The sequence below is a fragment of the Corvus hawaiiensis genome, chromosome 15 (assembly GCF_020740725.1).
Source record: "Corvus hawaiiensis isolate bCorHaw1 chromosome 15, bCorHaw1.pri.cur, whole genome shotgun sequence".
Taxonomy (NCBI): Eukaryota; Metazoa; Chordata; class Aves; order Passeriformes; family Corvidae; genus Corvus; species Corvus hawaiiensis.
The window spans coordinates 10,276,562-10,292,512 of record NC_063227.1 but is presented as its reverse complement, the minus strand read 5'-3'; the positions used below and the strand labels follow the sequence as shown (position 1 = coordinate 10,292,512).

At 41.8% G+C, this 15,951-nt stretch overlaps 1 protein-coding gene across 1 annotated transcript; it reads right to left on the bottom strand.

Moving 5' to 3' along the window:
* Positions 1–246: 246 nt before the first annotated feature.
* VDAC1 (voltage dependent anion channel 1) lies at positions 247–15,737 on the bottom strand. Its single transcript, XM_048319872.1, has 9 exons — positions 15,628–15,737; positions 9,182–9,251; positions 8,573–8,622; positions 8,201–8,353; positions 8,058–8,110; positions 5,672–5,899; positions 2,570–2,720; positions 2,018–2,075; positions 247–1,185 (listed from the first exon to the last, which is right to left on the bottom strand). Exons 2-9 carry the CDS (start codon positions 9,246–9,248, stop codon positions 1,094–1,096), a joined length of 852 nt encoding a protein of 283 aa, XP_048175829.1. The 5' UTR covers positions 9,249–9,251; positions 15,628–15,737; the 3' UTR covers positions 247–1,093.
* Between the last annotated feature and the right edge of the window lie 214 nt (positions 15,738–15,951).

Genomic DNA, 15,951 nt, shown 5'->3' with positions numbered 1-15,951 from the left:
ACTGAATGTAATAAAAGACAAGTAAGTCGTGTTATCTTGTTTTATCCAAGAGCTGAATACATGTGTATGTGCAATTGTCAGAGCTCAGAGAGCACTAAGAACACTGCCACGTCTGGAATTTAATTCTACTAAGTATTTTTGGTTTGTTTGGTACAAAACATGCACCAAGACGTTGCCAGTCTTCTGCTGGAGCCACAAATGTAGATGTAATTGTTTTCATAATTCATATAAAGACAGAGTAGAAGATGACATTTCAGTATTTTATTCAAGTCAGGTTTGGGTTTTTTATCCATTTTTAGTAGTGTCAAGTACAGCATTTTGGGGTCTAGTTCCACACAAAATGGAAGACTCTCTAAAAATGTACCCATTTAGTTGCTAAAAAAAAGTGGTAATAAAAGAAAATTCCGTTTTAGAATTAGTGATGCAACTATGTAATTGCAGTTGCAAAGACTCTTCCCTGATTATGTACATTTTACCAGCTTTTCGGTCAGTGCAAGGGGAAGGAACCACAACACAGCACAGGCAGGATTGGCTGAGTCACATCAAACCTCCTCCACAAGGACTTGGGCAAGGTGGACAACCTAAAGCATTCTGGAGACAGCAGTAGGTGTGGGATAACCAAATAAGACAAACCATTGATGAAATACGTATCTAAAAAAAAAAAATTTAAAATCCCTTTTTCAGACAAATTTGCACATTCCCTCACTGACTGAAACTTTAGGTTTCAGAACATTTTGCTTATACAGCTAACAGTACAATATAGTGGTCTGCAATTCCCAGGTTTTATAACACATTAACACATTCCTTGTGCCATCAATATATTAGTAGAGGTAATCAACACCTTCCTTCTTCTTATCACGTGGCAGTTGACAGATGTGATGAGCAATTACATATGGAAAAAAAGCCCGGATTTTTTATTTATGATTTTGTCTCCACTTCTTTAATATCATTTTTAAAGCTTAGCTGTCTTTAACCAGGACTAGCAGGACAGATACATAGCAATACTTGCACTCCAGACAAAACATTGAAAGGTACACTATTTTCTGAAGGTAGCTATGCTGTATTTTCAGATTAGCAATCGTGAAATCACTCCTTATGCTTCAAATTCCAGTCCTAGACCAAGTTTGTGACCCCCTGCATTGACATTCTTGCCATCCAACAAAGCTGACAACGTCAGTTTGATACCTGCAAAATGGAGAAAAGGGAGAGAAAAGTCAGCTTAAAACTTGGAATGAGCTTTATGTTCAGGAAGTGCCATGTCTGTTACTGCTTTAATTTATTGGGTAGCCAAGTTAATGAGATTTGGCAGCTGGCCTTGGAAGGACTGGGCATTTTAAAACAATTTGCAGATAATAAATCTTTCTGAATTATGAAATTTAAAATAAAACATGATGATAGATTCTGCTTTTTATCACTCTGAGTAATTAAAGCTCTGAGCCAATTCACTGCTGCTGGTCTACTTATTAATCTAATTTTAGAGTCCAGTATTACAAAAACCAGGGACCTTGATACATACTCACCTTTCTAAACCATTTTAAAATCTGAGTATAAAAAAGCCCAAGCCCTGTCTGCTGTAATATCTCATGTCAATCTGCTCAGCATTCTGGCAGCAGATTTATTACACTACATTAAAACCAATTTTGCAGCAGTAAGATTGTCATCTTCCTGGGCCAGGGGACCTTGAGAAAGTCACATTTTTAAGAAGAGTAAACTCAATAATAGGAAGCCTCTGAAATATTAAAAATTTAGTTACTTATCTGGGACACAAATAATTATAGACATATTTTAAATCAACATAAAAGACTATCTGACTGTTTAGTCAACAATGATCTCTAGTAATTCTGCTTCCAACAGACATCCAAAATTAACAGAACAGCCCCTGGAAAAGTTCATCACTGGCTTGCCAAGCAGAAGAGCAATCTTACAAAACCCATCATACTTTACCACCAAAAATTTCTGATATTTCAAGATTAAAGTATCACTTTATTGATTCTGATTTTTTTCTGCATAAACCTACCTGGCTTTAAAGTCTGAGTGTATCCTAACCCAATCAGACTGGAGTTGTTCACTTTAGCCTTAAAGGGAAAAAATAAAGCGTTATTTAGTAATAAATAGTAAATTTAGTAAATAATTTAGTATCTTTCTTCAAAGCCCTCCCTGCCTGAGAATTAAGCAACAGCTTTTAAGCATGTAGGGATTTCATGTTTTAAATCCCAAAAAAATCTAGAGTTAATTGTTCTATAACTTAAATCTCAAATCTCAAAGAATCTACAGTCACTGTAGAAAATAATGGGTTTATTAACATAATTTCTAATTTTTTCCACACTAACACAAAAAGAGTCTCAAAATAGTGCCCAGTAATGCAATAAAACATTCTGTGTCTCTTTTAAGGAAAATCCAATAGTTGTGCTCTCAGGCTGCCAAAACCAAAACAAACAGATCCATGTGCCAACTACACAGCACAGAACTGCATCAAGACTGCACTCTGCTGATGGAAAGGCTGCTTTCCATTTGCATTTATTAAGCACTTATTTTCAAATGCATATAAATGTACATGCACAGGACTCACAGAAAAAGAGGCATCTGGGTCAATCTGATACTTGGCTGCTATTCCAAAGCGAGTGTTGCTATTTCCAGCTGTCCAAGCAAGATTCACAGCAGTTTCCAGTTTATCATTCACCTTCTGGTAAATGGAGCCGCCAAATTCCGTTCCATCATTTCTGGAAGGAATGCATTAGTGTAGTTTTAAACAGCACCCCAAAACAATCATCTTTTATTTTTCCAGTAAGAGCTGTATTTGCACAACATCCACTTACACCTCATTAAATATCCCTGTAACAACTAAGATAGACACATTAGGCCACATTGGTCATGAAGTTATTTTTAGATGCTTCAATTCATTGAAGATTACTATATTTCAGCAACTTCTGAAACTGAAAAAAAACCCCATGACAAACTATTAAAAATTAGACCAATGATGACAGCTTCCAATTTTCCCTTTCCCACAGATGGGAGCCTTTGTAGTAGAGAGATTTATTTTTCCCTGTGTGTCTCTGAAATAATTATTTTCCCTGGCAAATGTCTCCTTGTGCCCTGAAAGGGCTATATGCCAGTCAGAGAGCCCGAGTCATCCCAAAACTGCCATGTCAGCATGCTTTTACCAGACACAGGAACTGTATCAGAAGTGAAGATGCCAATTTAACATCCAAGTACATAGGGTTTTGCAAATGAATTGCATTTGCAGCAGTCCTTATGGTACATCTGTGCTATGGTCTGTGCACTAGAAACAGAAATTTTGCTTTGCAGAGAGCACTGGCCCACAGCTGAATGATGAGTAGCACAACTTCCAATTACTACTGCCCCCAATGTCACATAGGAATAAAATGTGGTAAATAAAAGGCAAAATGTTAGAGCATGCAGATCATAAAAACAAGACCAAAAGACTCCTAAAGGCCTTGCACTCCTTGTAAACCAGTGAGCATCTGAATTTCCGTTTTTGGTTGTTTTCTTAAAGAGAGGATACAAACATATTGTAGAAAATAGGCTTTAAACCCCAGGAAGATCTGGGGTTATTTCTAAACTGTGAAATAATCTGGTTCCAATTATTAGAGTACACCAGACCTTTAGTGATTACAAAAAGGGGTAGATTTAGGATCTTTTCCCTTTTACCCCTTTGGCCTGATGTTCGTAACAGTTGCACAAACAGCAGTGATATGCCTATTTAAAAGTTCAAGCAATAGCAACAGCCTTTTAAATTGTTAGAGTAATTCTTCCAGAAAAACACTGCAATACTTACTTCAGATAAGACTGAAGCTCACATTAACTGCATGTGCTTGGCTCTCAAGAAAAGGAGGAATTAAAAAGGACTGAGGAGAGCTGGTTATACAGGCAGACTTTGTGCAAGGTTTCCACACAGCTCTGTCTTGACCTGCAACATTAGGGGGGGGGGGGGGGGGGGGGGCGGTCTGAGCTATGCTCAAAAAATGAGGAAAGTCATATTTAAAACTAGAAAATATCCAGCCCTACCTCCCTTATTTTTATTATTAAATAATAATAAAGTTGAACCTCTATTTAACTCTAATAGTAATAATAGCACTTTTCTATGCAGGTAATAGCACTTTTTATGTAGATTAAAAAAAAAAAAAAACCAACCACTAGCCCCCTATGAAAATTAATATATTAAGGCACCCTTAAGGAAAGTAACTTGCTAGAATCCCCAGCTGGTTTGTGTAATGCCAGGAACAAAAAAAACATGCTTCAAGCCCCACCTAGTTACATTATCTGTTCTGCCACAGCATCCCAGTGAAACAGTAACTTGTGTAGATGTAAAAACCAAGCTGCCTAGTGAGGGGAGTTCCACACACAACTCTTTCTGGGATTATATAAAAGTTCTGACACGCTTTCAAGGCTGAAATACATCAATCACCTAACTAATCTATTATTAACAATAAATAAAATTTCTATTCGTATCATACATCTATGGTTTTGTCCAGTAACAGCAACCTGAGAAACAGACCCTCAGGAATCCAAGAAACAGTTAGATTTGAGCCCCTGCTGTTGTTATGAATTTCTGCCATTGCTTTAGTTAAGAGTAATAATAACCACAGCATTTTCTAGTGAAATAATACAGTGTTTTGAACTGCTACAGCATAACTAAGTTGAAAATCACTGCGCTTGAAGGAGTAACTTCTATATCCTGAGTGGAAGGGGACTCCACATACTGTGATGGAAGTTTTCTGCCCACATTTTTGTGCTTTGGCAATCCTTCAAACGTACTGTCTGGGCTGTGGGGGTTCGATTGTTCTGTAAGGCAGCGGGAGCTTCCTAAACCAGATCACTGCAAAACAGCATGAAACAGAACAGAATGCCTTTGAAGAAGTAGCTCTAGGAAGGCAGAACAGTTGTTCAGCCCCCAGGCGGAAACAGCCTGGAATAGCTCTGCTACATGCAAAATATCCAATTACCCAAGGGCATGGAAAGGGGGGGCCAGGAGAATGGATTAGGGATTGCCTAATCTTAAAAAACTGTATTCTCCAAAGGCATAAATTGCTTTTTTAGGAGGAACGGGAGACAGAGAAATAAAGGTTTTCATGGAATTTGATCCTGGTTTCCCACTATTGATACATTCAGAAAGGACAAATACTTGTGTAAATATATTATTAGGAGTTGCAATACAAATAAACTTTTACACCACATTTTTTCCAGTACTACAACAAACCCAGTCCCTGTCTCTTCCAGTCACTCCCTTTTGCCTGTTCTTGTTCATCCTCTGATCAACTCTTTCATCTACACATCAAACCACCATTTCGTTTGATGTTGACAGGTGTAAAAGGAAAGCATTGCTTTTATTTCAGCTTTCACAAAGAGTATTTTTATAACTTACTTTTTTTTATTATACCACTAATGGATTCTAATAGTCCTTATCTGTTAGACACTGGACCCTTGGGTGCTTAGTGAGTTCCAGTTCCTTCCATCATGCACTCCTTCACCCACACAATTAAAAGAAAAGGTAACACAGTTAAAAAAATACAGCTTGATGTCTTTAATGAAGAATTAATTTCAAATTCACAATTCCCTTGTTCACCACTGCTGAACCTCTGACGCTTTTACTGTTTACTAAGCAGCAAAATCCTCCCAAATTCCTTTTTAGTGCCGGTCTGCCAGTACTTACACATTAGTATGAAGCTGGAATTCATCGGTCTTATAGCCAACAGCGAAATTGCTCTGGGTTACTCTAGACTTTGCTGTCTCAAAAGTCATTTGGTAGCCTGCCAGCCACCCCTCGTAGCCAAGCACGAGGGCTCCACGTATTGAAGGACCCGCAATATCAAAATCCATGTCACAGCCGATGTTGATGTGTTCCCTTTTGTACCCCGACTTAATTTTAGCACTCTTTTTCCTAAAGAGAAAAGAAAGTATCTGGTATCTTTGAAGAGGTACACCTGTAGGTAACAATTCCATCATATCACTTACTTTAACTCAGTGTAATAGCTCCTGAAGACAGTGTGTGCATCCCTGGAGAACCACATGATATGTCATCTTCTTAGTGTTCACCTTTACAAAACCCTAAGGCAGCTACAGTGAATTCTTTGCAAATGAGCAATAAAATGTGGTGTGGTGCCCCAAAAAGCACTTCTGGGCTGTTTTCTGAAAAGCAGCCACACACAGATAGGAAGTGACAAAACCATATCCTCATCTCCAACTGATATGATGGTTTCAGAAGTTTGGTACATCCAAGGAAGTAATGGAAACTGTAGAAGTTTACAGGTTTGCCACCAGAAGTCCACAGCAGCGGACTTGCTTGCCTGTCCCAAGCAAACAATTTTTAGACAATCTTAGTGAATTGGGTAATTTTATTTACTGTGGCAGACATTAAGAAATCACTACTTTGTCTGCAGCTTCGTGAGGGAAAGTCTGGGCTGTGAAGCAAGCAGGCTGCTTCAGTGGCTCTGACACCCCCCATTTCTCCTTAGGGTACTTTATGAACTTTAATGGTTACAGCCATTGACAGCCACCAGAAAGCTGCCAGGTTAAGGCAGAAATAAACTTTCCTGAGTCACCTGTTTATTTTTATACTCTTGGCCAGAACACTATTTTCTCATGTGTCCTTACATCAAGAGTGCAGACCCTCACAAGGCAAGAGAGTTACGTCTAATATATTCAGCTACTCTTATTTAAGATTTTTTCTTCTCTTTTTACAAGTGTCTTCTGTCTTTGACCAAATCTTTACTGAAATCTTTCTGGAAAAGTCAGGCTAATTTGAAATTTCAAATCAACCTTTCACGTCAGCTAACAAAAACAACCTCTAAGAAAAGTATCAGTGCTGTATCAGACCCACACAGAGACTGATCTCTTTTTTATTGTTATTAGCTCAGACTCAGGAATTTCTTGTGTTTTGCACAATCAGAAATAAAGTGCAGGAGTGCCAAAAGCATTCATCTGCAACTTCTGTAAAAGTTAGCGGTACCTCTCCCACCAATGTCACAGGGACAGAGGTAAGAACACAGAGAGCTCCTAAAAATGACTTCACCTGCTGAAAGATTGATCACAGTCAGTAAGTAATAACAAGGGGGAGAAGTAGCCTGTTACTGAGACATAGTGCACCCCTGTTAAACTAAGCCAGGTCTCACCAGGATTGAATCTCACTCCACTTACCCAAATTTAACACTCCCCTCAAGGCAATCATAACTACAGTATGTGTGAAGTGCCCAAGAAATAGTTCTAGACCTGTAACATCATTCTTGTACAAGGTTTTTCCTTTAAATTTTTCTAAGAATCCTATCAGTTACGAAATAATTATAAAAAAACACTTGAGATTACTCTGATTAACAAAAATATCTCATTAATCTAGAATTAGGAGTGGACTGAAAGCAGTTGACAATGCAGAACACTGAATCTAAAAGACAGGGTGAAAGTTCTGCTGGGAATATAACCCTGAAAGCCTGCAGTGCTGTTTGCTGCTCTGGGAAGCTGATGTGCAGAGTATTTTGACTCACTGGCAGCACTGCTTACACAAAGATAATCAGGGGAAAAAAATAAACCAACATCTAGACCTACAGCTGCTGCTTAATCCCTCTGGCCCACATAAAACATGGCATCCAATCGCCGTGTCAGAAATATCCATCCACCACCAGGGCACACTGTGGCCAGCAAGAATTCAGGTGATAAATTCAGCTCAGGACAAGAGCCCACTTCTGTGTCAACCTATCAGAGCTGTGGCCAACTGGCTCCTGGAGCTTGTTAAGCTTTGCATTACAGCTGACTTGTTTAGTGCTTTTATTCAGGCAGCACCTCATCCTCTGACATGGCCATAAATACACCAGGGGAGCAAAACCTCAACTTTTTCTTCACTCTCTAATTCTAACTATAATTTTCAAGCTATTGTGTGCAAAAGTTTGCTTGTTATAATTTAGGATTAAAAAGGGATTGTTAGCACTAAGATTTAAGAGAGATGTACATGATTTCATCTTACATAGGCTGATTATGACCTGTCTTGGTATCTCAGGAAAAAAAATTTAAAATGCCTTTTGTGTCACTTTAGCTTACTCACTTCTTACCCAGTGTTAGGAGAGAAGGTGGAATCAAAGGTCAGCTTCAGGCCCCGTGCAAGCTGAACAGAAAAGAAATTCACTGGTTGGATTTCTAATTAGAGATTGGTGTACGTGAATTTTCAAATTGCTTTTTTGGAGCCAAAAATTACCTGATCTTCAAGAGTAATCTCAGTGCCTAGTGTATTGTCAGTGTTCCACTTTTCTGTGAACATCAATCCATATTCCACCCATTTGTATTTTGTTTCCAAACTACCACTGACTTTGTTTGTTTCTGAGTTTGCTGAACCTGAGCTTGTAAATTCCTGAAAGAAAAAAAAATAATTTATGCATGTAATATATGTATTTGTCAATATATACATATATGCAATCAGGCAAATGCTTATACTTGTAGAACGTATCAGTCATTATAATTTGTTAAATATTAGTTCAGAAAAATACAAATATATTTATTTTAAAAAGAAATATACAGTAAACACAAAAACACTGCAATGTTTAGGATTTCAGTGTGCTTCCAAACTCACCAGTCCATTTTCAGATCTTGTTTTCAAATCAAGCTTTATTAACCCAAAACCTAGAGGGTGAGTAAAAAATATTAATCATATATATGTTGATTTTGAAAAGCATTTCTGATTTATTTCTTAAAACTCTCTTCTAAATCACCTGTGAACTATTAAATAGTTAAACCAAGGGCACAGTTATCGAACCATGTGTTTCTAAGAAGCAACTTGTACTAACTTCAGATAGCACTTGTCTGATGAATCCTACTGACCTCAGCAATATAATTGGGACCAAATTAGGTAATAATACTTTTATTCACAGTGAGCAGCATTCTGTTCATAAGCAAACTACTGACAGCAGTGATCCTGTTCATTAATACAAAGGCGCAGCCAAAATACAGCACACAATTTTCTCTCAAAACCAGCAACAGTTCTATAGGAAACAAGAAGAATTTTATCAAAAGAAAAGTAAGTTACCCTCCCTTTCCAAACAGCGAGGGCAATGTGAAGCTGTGATTCTGTGGATTCTAATGGAAATAATTGGAGTATTTCTCAGGGGAAAGTAATAAAATCCTAACAGTTTCAGGAATCAGGTAGACAGCAAAAGACCAAACTTATTTTGGCTTTATTTACCATATCCCTTGGTGAAAATATCTCTGGCAGATTTGCCCAGGTCAGCATAAGCAGGTGGAACAGCCATTTTCTGGAAGGGAAAATTTAAGAAATAAAAAAAGGAAATTACAGTGTTCGGAAACTTACTTAATTCATTTAAGCAACAAGACACTTAAGCCCATTTCAGCCACTTTCATTTTGTATTCCCCACCCACCACTGAAATACAGCCTGAAGAAAACAGCTATTGCAAACAGTGTGATTTCGGGAGCCAGCAGCAGCAATGACCATGCACTTGCCACTGAGGATGTGAAACAGGCTGCAGAGCAAGTACATATTAAAAGAAACGGAACTGTCTATGCCTTTCCGAAGAGTTAACTGTTGTTTTCTTATCAGTGTAACTGCATGAATGAACTAATGGTTTTGTCAAACCATTTCTTGGAAATGTTTCTCCTGTTTCTCGCAATGGATCTCTTCAATCTGATGTAAAGCATTAGGGCCCCAACTTATTCGCTCAGGAAATGTAACCAGGACAAGCATCTACCATCAGGAACATCTCTCTTCCCCTAATTCAGAACAGCAAATGGATAACATTTATGTCAGCAAAATCAATAAATGGTCATTCTTGTGCTTGTTTTCTTTGACTTTGCTATTGCTATTAATGGGTTAAGATGCCTCCTTAAACATTGACCTTTAAGTGTTTTTCTGTGCACCTGAGAAAAAATGAGCTTGCTGAGAAAAATTCAGCCTGCAGAGAGGCCATCCTGTGAAGTCAGGCCATCAGGAGGGTGGCCACAACCCCACTTCAGCAGCCAAATGCAGACTGGAGCTCCCTGCAAAGGCACAGCCCAGTGGTGGGGACACTGCAGGGGCAGCTTTCTCCACTGTGTTTTGTTTCTTAGGGATGCCCATGGTGCCATGGAGGTCCTCACTTCCAATCTTCAGCAGGCCCTGACATTCTTAGTTCAGTGGCCTCCTGCAAAAGAGATAAATGCATCCCATTTTCTCAGCCACTGGGAAAGTTGTCTCACCATATATGGAGGAGAAAATAGGATCCTGAGAAGAACAAACCAAGTGAATCTCTTTTTTTATCCAAGTACAATAATTTCTACTTTCTTATTCAACTGAAGTAATTTCTTTAGGGGAAACAAAGTCAAGCAATCTGAAACGGTGTATATCTTCTGTCTTTGTAGACAAGATTTCTGAATTCTACACAGCAAAGGAGATAAATCACACTTATAAAGCTAATCCTCTCCATACCAGATGTTGCACTAAAATTCCATATTCACAAACTTTTTGTCTATTCAAAAGTAATAAGCAGTTTACTACATATGCATGCAAATGCTTAAAAGAATGCCTGACATTCTTACTCCAGAGTATTCAATGTTAGCAGAAAACTACTCCTTTAAATCCCACACAAAGCCACTAGCTCTGAACACGAGGGTGCTTTAATATCTCTCTGGCTGCAGACTGGGATGCAGTTCTCAGGCAAGCTCACCACCCCATGAAGATCAGATAGGGACTTTCAGCAGTTACTCAGCACCCCAAGCACTCCAGACAACATGCTGGGGCCTGTTAAAGCAGGATATTGCTATTGCATAAAGGAAGAATCCCTATCCTAGAGGGAACAAAACAGATCTGGTGGCTAAATGAAAGCAAACATTCTTTTCACAACATGAAGTAGGATACAAGGGCACATAATGTGATGTAGCTTCAGTTGCAGACTACTTGGGTGCATGTCATCTCTTTCCAGTTATAGTCCAGTATTAGAATGTATCCCCAAATACACAAGCAGCGAAAGAGTTAAAATAAATTTTTAATTTTTTTTTTTTTTTTTACTTCATATTCCAAAGCAGTTTTAGCTGCTTATATTGGACCTAAGTGTCTCTGCTTGGGTTGGTTTTGTGAAAACATAAAAGCAGGGATTTAATGTTTATACACAAAACCAGCCTTAAAAGGGGGGGGAGAAAGAGGGAAAAAAACTCCAAAAACATAAGCAGAAAAAACCCCAAAGAAAGTATTACCAAATTTATATGAGTAATTCCTCTACTCCTCATTGAAGTCACTAGAAGCAGATACAATGCTCTGCTTGGAAATCTCCCCCCCAAAGTCAGGCAGCACTCAGGAGAGGGATGGCAGGAGTCACTAAGAGCTGTCTGTGTACAACAAATGCTTCTGCCCTGCCAGAGCAGCCCAGCCCCCGGAGAACCCTCTAGTGGATATTGCCATTTAGCATCATCAAAAATTAAAAATATTACAAATCCCTACAAATCAAATAAGCATTGCTTTGAAAGATAATGCACCGCTCTGCCAGCTGCACCTCAGAATCTATCAGATCTATTTTATCAACAGTCCCTTTGAGTCACTTCATAAAATCAAAATATTTTCTTCATAAATGAATGCTGTATGCTTTTGGGTTGGATTTTCTCAGTTATGTATTTCCCTTCTCCAAACCCATGAAGCCAAGTTTTATTCCCTGACACCTGTATATCCCCTCTGGCTGATGACCCAGGCTCATCAGGTACATGAGCTATGCCAGGCTGCTCCACTGCTGCAGTCTGGGCCCAGAACAGTGGGAGACATGAGAGCTCCACTTAGACAATTACTGTAATTAGGGGACAATACTGAAAGCCAAATCCCTGCCAGTTGTAAGGCAAATATTGTAACACACAGAGAACAAGGTGTTTGGAACTGCTGAGTGTGGAAAACGCCAGGAGCTGTGTACTTGGTGGTTAACCTTCCTGTTGTCAGCGAGAACAAAACAAAAATAATTATTTCTGGTTGCACTGGCTAATCAGAAGCCTCTTGTTTAACAGATGGAAAACAAAACTGATTAAATCCTGTGCGAGTACAGGTTGTAAGACAAGCATGCTTAGCAGGGATTCAAACTCTTAAAGGATCAAGGAATGGCCGTGGCCGAGTGCCCTTGCTTTTCACCAGTGGGATCCCTGCACATTAACTCAGATTAGGTTTGGACTGAAATGAATTCATTGCTTTTATCCTTGTCCAACTGTGCAAATAGCTCAGCATGACTACGGACCTCGACTCCTGTACACAGCAGGCCAAGTAGAATATCTGTAACATGTTTGAAGTGGGAAAGTATTTTGGTTTTCTTGAGTAAGAAACACCATAGCACAAGTGATGACTGAAGAAAACCTGAACTGAGGAGGAGTAAACTCCAAGTGCTGCTGTGAGCATACCTCCAGGAATGCCGGATTTGTAACTGCCACAGGGAGAAAAACGGGAGCTCCCTTTGGTGCTGCAGGATGCAAGAGGCAGCCCCACCGAAGATTTCATTACAGCAGGGCAAATTTGAATATTTTCCAGTGTCACAGATGGCAATGTTTTCACTCTATGGTGCAGTTCTGGGCAATTAAATCAAACTCAGTCCAAAAAGTAGCAAACCCACAGGTTTTGGCAGATACAAGGATTGGCTGCAACCAAAGGAAAATTCATCTCTGCTTGATAGCTTTCATGCATGCCTAGGTTAACGTTTCCCTGCACATATTTATCAAATTTATGATATTTACATGGGGAAAGGAACAATCTAAAAATTTAAGATAAGAATAAAATCCATTGTAAGAATAAAATTCCCATGAAGACAATGGAAATCTATCAGATTCAAGGCTAAGAAAGTAAAAAGGTTGGATTTATTCTTATGTAGCCACATTCTTTCCCAATAAATTTGCACTCATGTACCATTTCTTGATGGTACCAGTAGTTCTGAACATTCCAGTCTCCACAAGCATGAAAAGATGCTACTTGCAGGGTGCACACATTACAGCTGCTGGGAACAGCTGGGAGGGACAGATAGCATTGGGTTATGAGACAAGGTACAGTCTGCATGGGGAAAAACCCACATGAGGGTCTTCTGCCTCAAGGTTAAAAACAATATTAATTTATTTTTCATTTATCTCCTTCATTAAAGGAAAAATTATTCCTTGGAATGAAGCAGCTTTTAGGTGCCTTTCTGGACCCCCAGCCTGGGCCGTGTCATTTCCCAGCCAACATCTCTTGTGTCAATACACCACAAAGGATGAGGCTTTGCTCTCAGACAGAGCAGGGCCCAGCTCCCTCCGCGTCCCATGGCTGGCTGGAGGCACCAGCTCCACTTGGCACCAGCGTCCCTGTCCAACATCCCAGGCTTCCAGGGGAGCATGGTGCTAGCTCCACACTTTGGGTTTTATGGTCCAGATCCCAAATCCCTGTAAGTCATGCCCAGTCTGCTTCAAATGAGGTTCAGCAGCCTCATTGTACAGAGATTTAAGAATACACTTACCCGTAAATACATGCGCAGTCACGCAGAGGTCAAACATCAAGTTGGGCACATTCATGAGGCTTTTGAGAAGCCAGTAAAAGCATGTGGCTTGTAAATACTCAGCATTATTAGACACAACACTTAACAACACTTTTTGTCCCAACTTGCTACTATGCCAACATCATATAATCCGTGCAGCATTATGACTCAAAATTTAAGACTGGGAGTCCACAATTTCTTTTGTTGCAGGCATTATAAAGCCATGCAGCGTCCCTGTGACACTGCAAGATCCCAGCCTTCCTGCTGGAGTTTTGCTCTGGAACTGCACGCATGATGGAGCAGATTTAAAGAAGGGTTTATGCAGTACCTCTGTAGCCCAATGAACAGAGGAGCATAGAGGAGAGAAACCCCTTAAAAGCAAATGTAAATATTATTATTTAGGCTATACTAACTACAGAATTAAAGAAAGAGACAGCCTGCTCTTAATTGTAAAGGTATAAATTAAGAACTGCAGTGTCATATGGCAACCCCCTATTAAACTATCACACATAAGTACCAATTAAGTAAACTTGGGAGATGTTGCTGCTTGCTGTAGCTACTGTAGTTACTAAACTGCATGGGAATGACACAGAACCACAGACCCTACATGTTAAATTAAACCTTTTCTGTTAAATACCCGTGAAGGAGGAGAAGAGCAGTGCTGCTGTCCCACCCCGTGCCACCAGCATGGCAGGGCCCAGGCCAGCGCATGCCCTGGCAAGCACACTCAGGAAGGGACATGTCCCTCACTCCTGGCCCCACTGCAGGAACACCCAGCACCAGATCAATGGGGATGAGTAATTAAAATGGCATCTTGTCTTCCAGCACAGTGTGACATCTCACACAGAAGAGGAGCATCTGCCACACCAGTGGATGGGTTTTTGCCTACCTGCAGCAGAGGCCAAGCCCACAAGGGCCTGAGCTGTGCGTCCTGCCTCCATCCCAACAGTGCTGGGGCTGGGGACACCCTCCTGCAGCCACAGCAGCCAACAGTGATGTCCCCCACACTTTCACACCCCATACACACACCCAAAATGTGGGCAGGAAGAAAAAGTTAATCAGTGCAAACCTTTGATGGAGAGTGCTGAGGGAGGCATTATTCCAGAATGTCATTGCAATGGTGCAAAAGCCCATTTCTGACAAAATTTCATAGGTGAAATGCCATGAGAAAGGTGATTATTCAACCGACCACTGCACCCAACCAAACAAACTGCAACAGACGTCTATTCTCACTAAACCATCTGAGAAACAAGCTGGGATCTGTTTCTGCTGGAATCGCTATAAATATTCCTGAGACACAATCCTGCGTTGGTCACTGATGATGAGTCAGCTCCACGTCATTTTCTGAAAAATTTGTTACCGTTTTTTTTCTTTTTGCAAATACCTAAAGACTGAATGACTCAAAGACTTTTCCCCTCCAGCAAGAGTTGTTCCCAGCAAGGGCTGTGACAAGGCAGAATGGAGGCAGCTGCTGCTGTGGCCTCACAATGCTCCGTGCAGGAGGCAAAAGCAGAGACATGGGGATTTTTAAACGGACATTATTTCACACAAGTAAAAAGCTACATTCTGAGAATAAGCAGAATAAAATGGAAGAAGAAATTGGTCTGGCTGCTGGGCTTGAGGCTTGGGGTTTTGATACATATCAGAAAGAATTTGCCAACCCGCAGAAGGATCCCGGGGGTGTGCAGGAGCGAAGTGAAAGAGATGTCAGAGCCAAGACTGTGCTAAACCCGGACAGGTACAGCCACCTTCGACCTTTGCTCCCCGGGAAGGAGCAGAACGATCCCGCTTGCTGAAGCGCTCCTCGGGAGCCCGCCGTGGCCCAGTGACCTTTCCGCTCCTGTCACGGGGCCAGCGCCCGGTTCATCCAGCTCGGCCTCCGCGCTGCGGCCGGTGGCATCCCGGGATGCGGCGCCGGGACCCCGCCGCGCCCGCTGTCCCGCCACCCGCGATGTCCCGGCCACCCGCGCCTCCCAGCAGGCCTCCGTGTCGCAATGCCCGGCATTACGTAAGGACACAGTTATCCCCGTTCCGACGGGCCGCGGGTGGGCAAACCCGCTGCGAGCTCCCGCGCTCCCACGCGTGACCCGTGACCGGGTCCCGCCGCCCGCATCGCCCCGCGCCGCGGCTCGGACGGGGCGGCCCGGGACCCCCCGCCCGGGACAGCCCTACCTGCCCCCGCCGCGGCGGCAGCTGCGCGCTCCGCTCCGCCTCGGCCTCCTCCGGCGGCGGCTGCCCCTACCCGGCGCCTCCCCGGGCTCTGCGACGGCAGCGGCGGCGGCTGCGTGACGGCGGGCGGGGACCGGCGGGGCGGGGCGGCCGCGGCAGGCGGGGTGGCCTGGGCTGCGGGAGCCGCTCCCCGGGCACGGCGCGCCGCCGGCATCCCGCGCCCCAGCGGCACCCGCACAAGGGACTGCACGGGCCCCCGGCTGCGCCATCCCCGAGATGCACTAGTTCAGCCCCGGTACGATCCAGGACACCTGCAGCCTCCTGGGT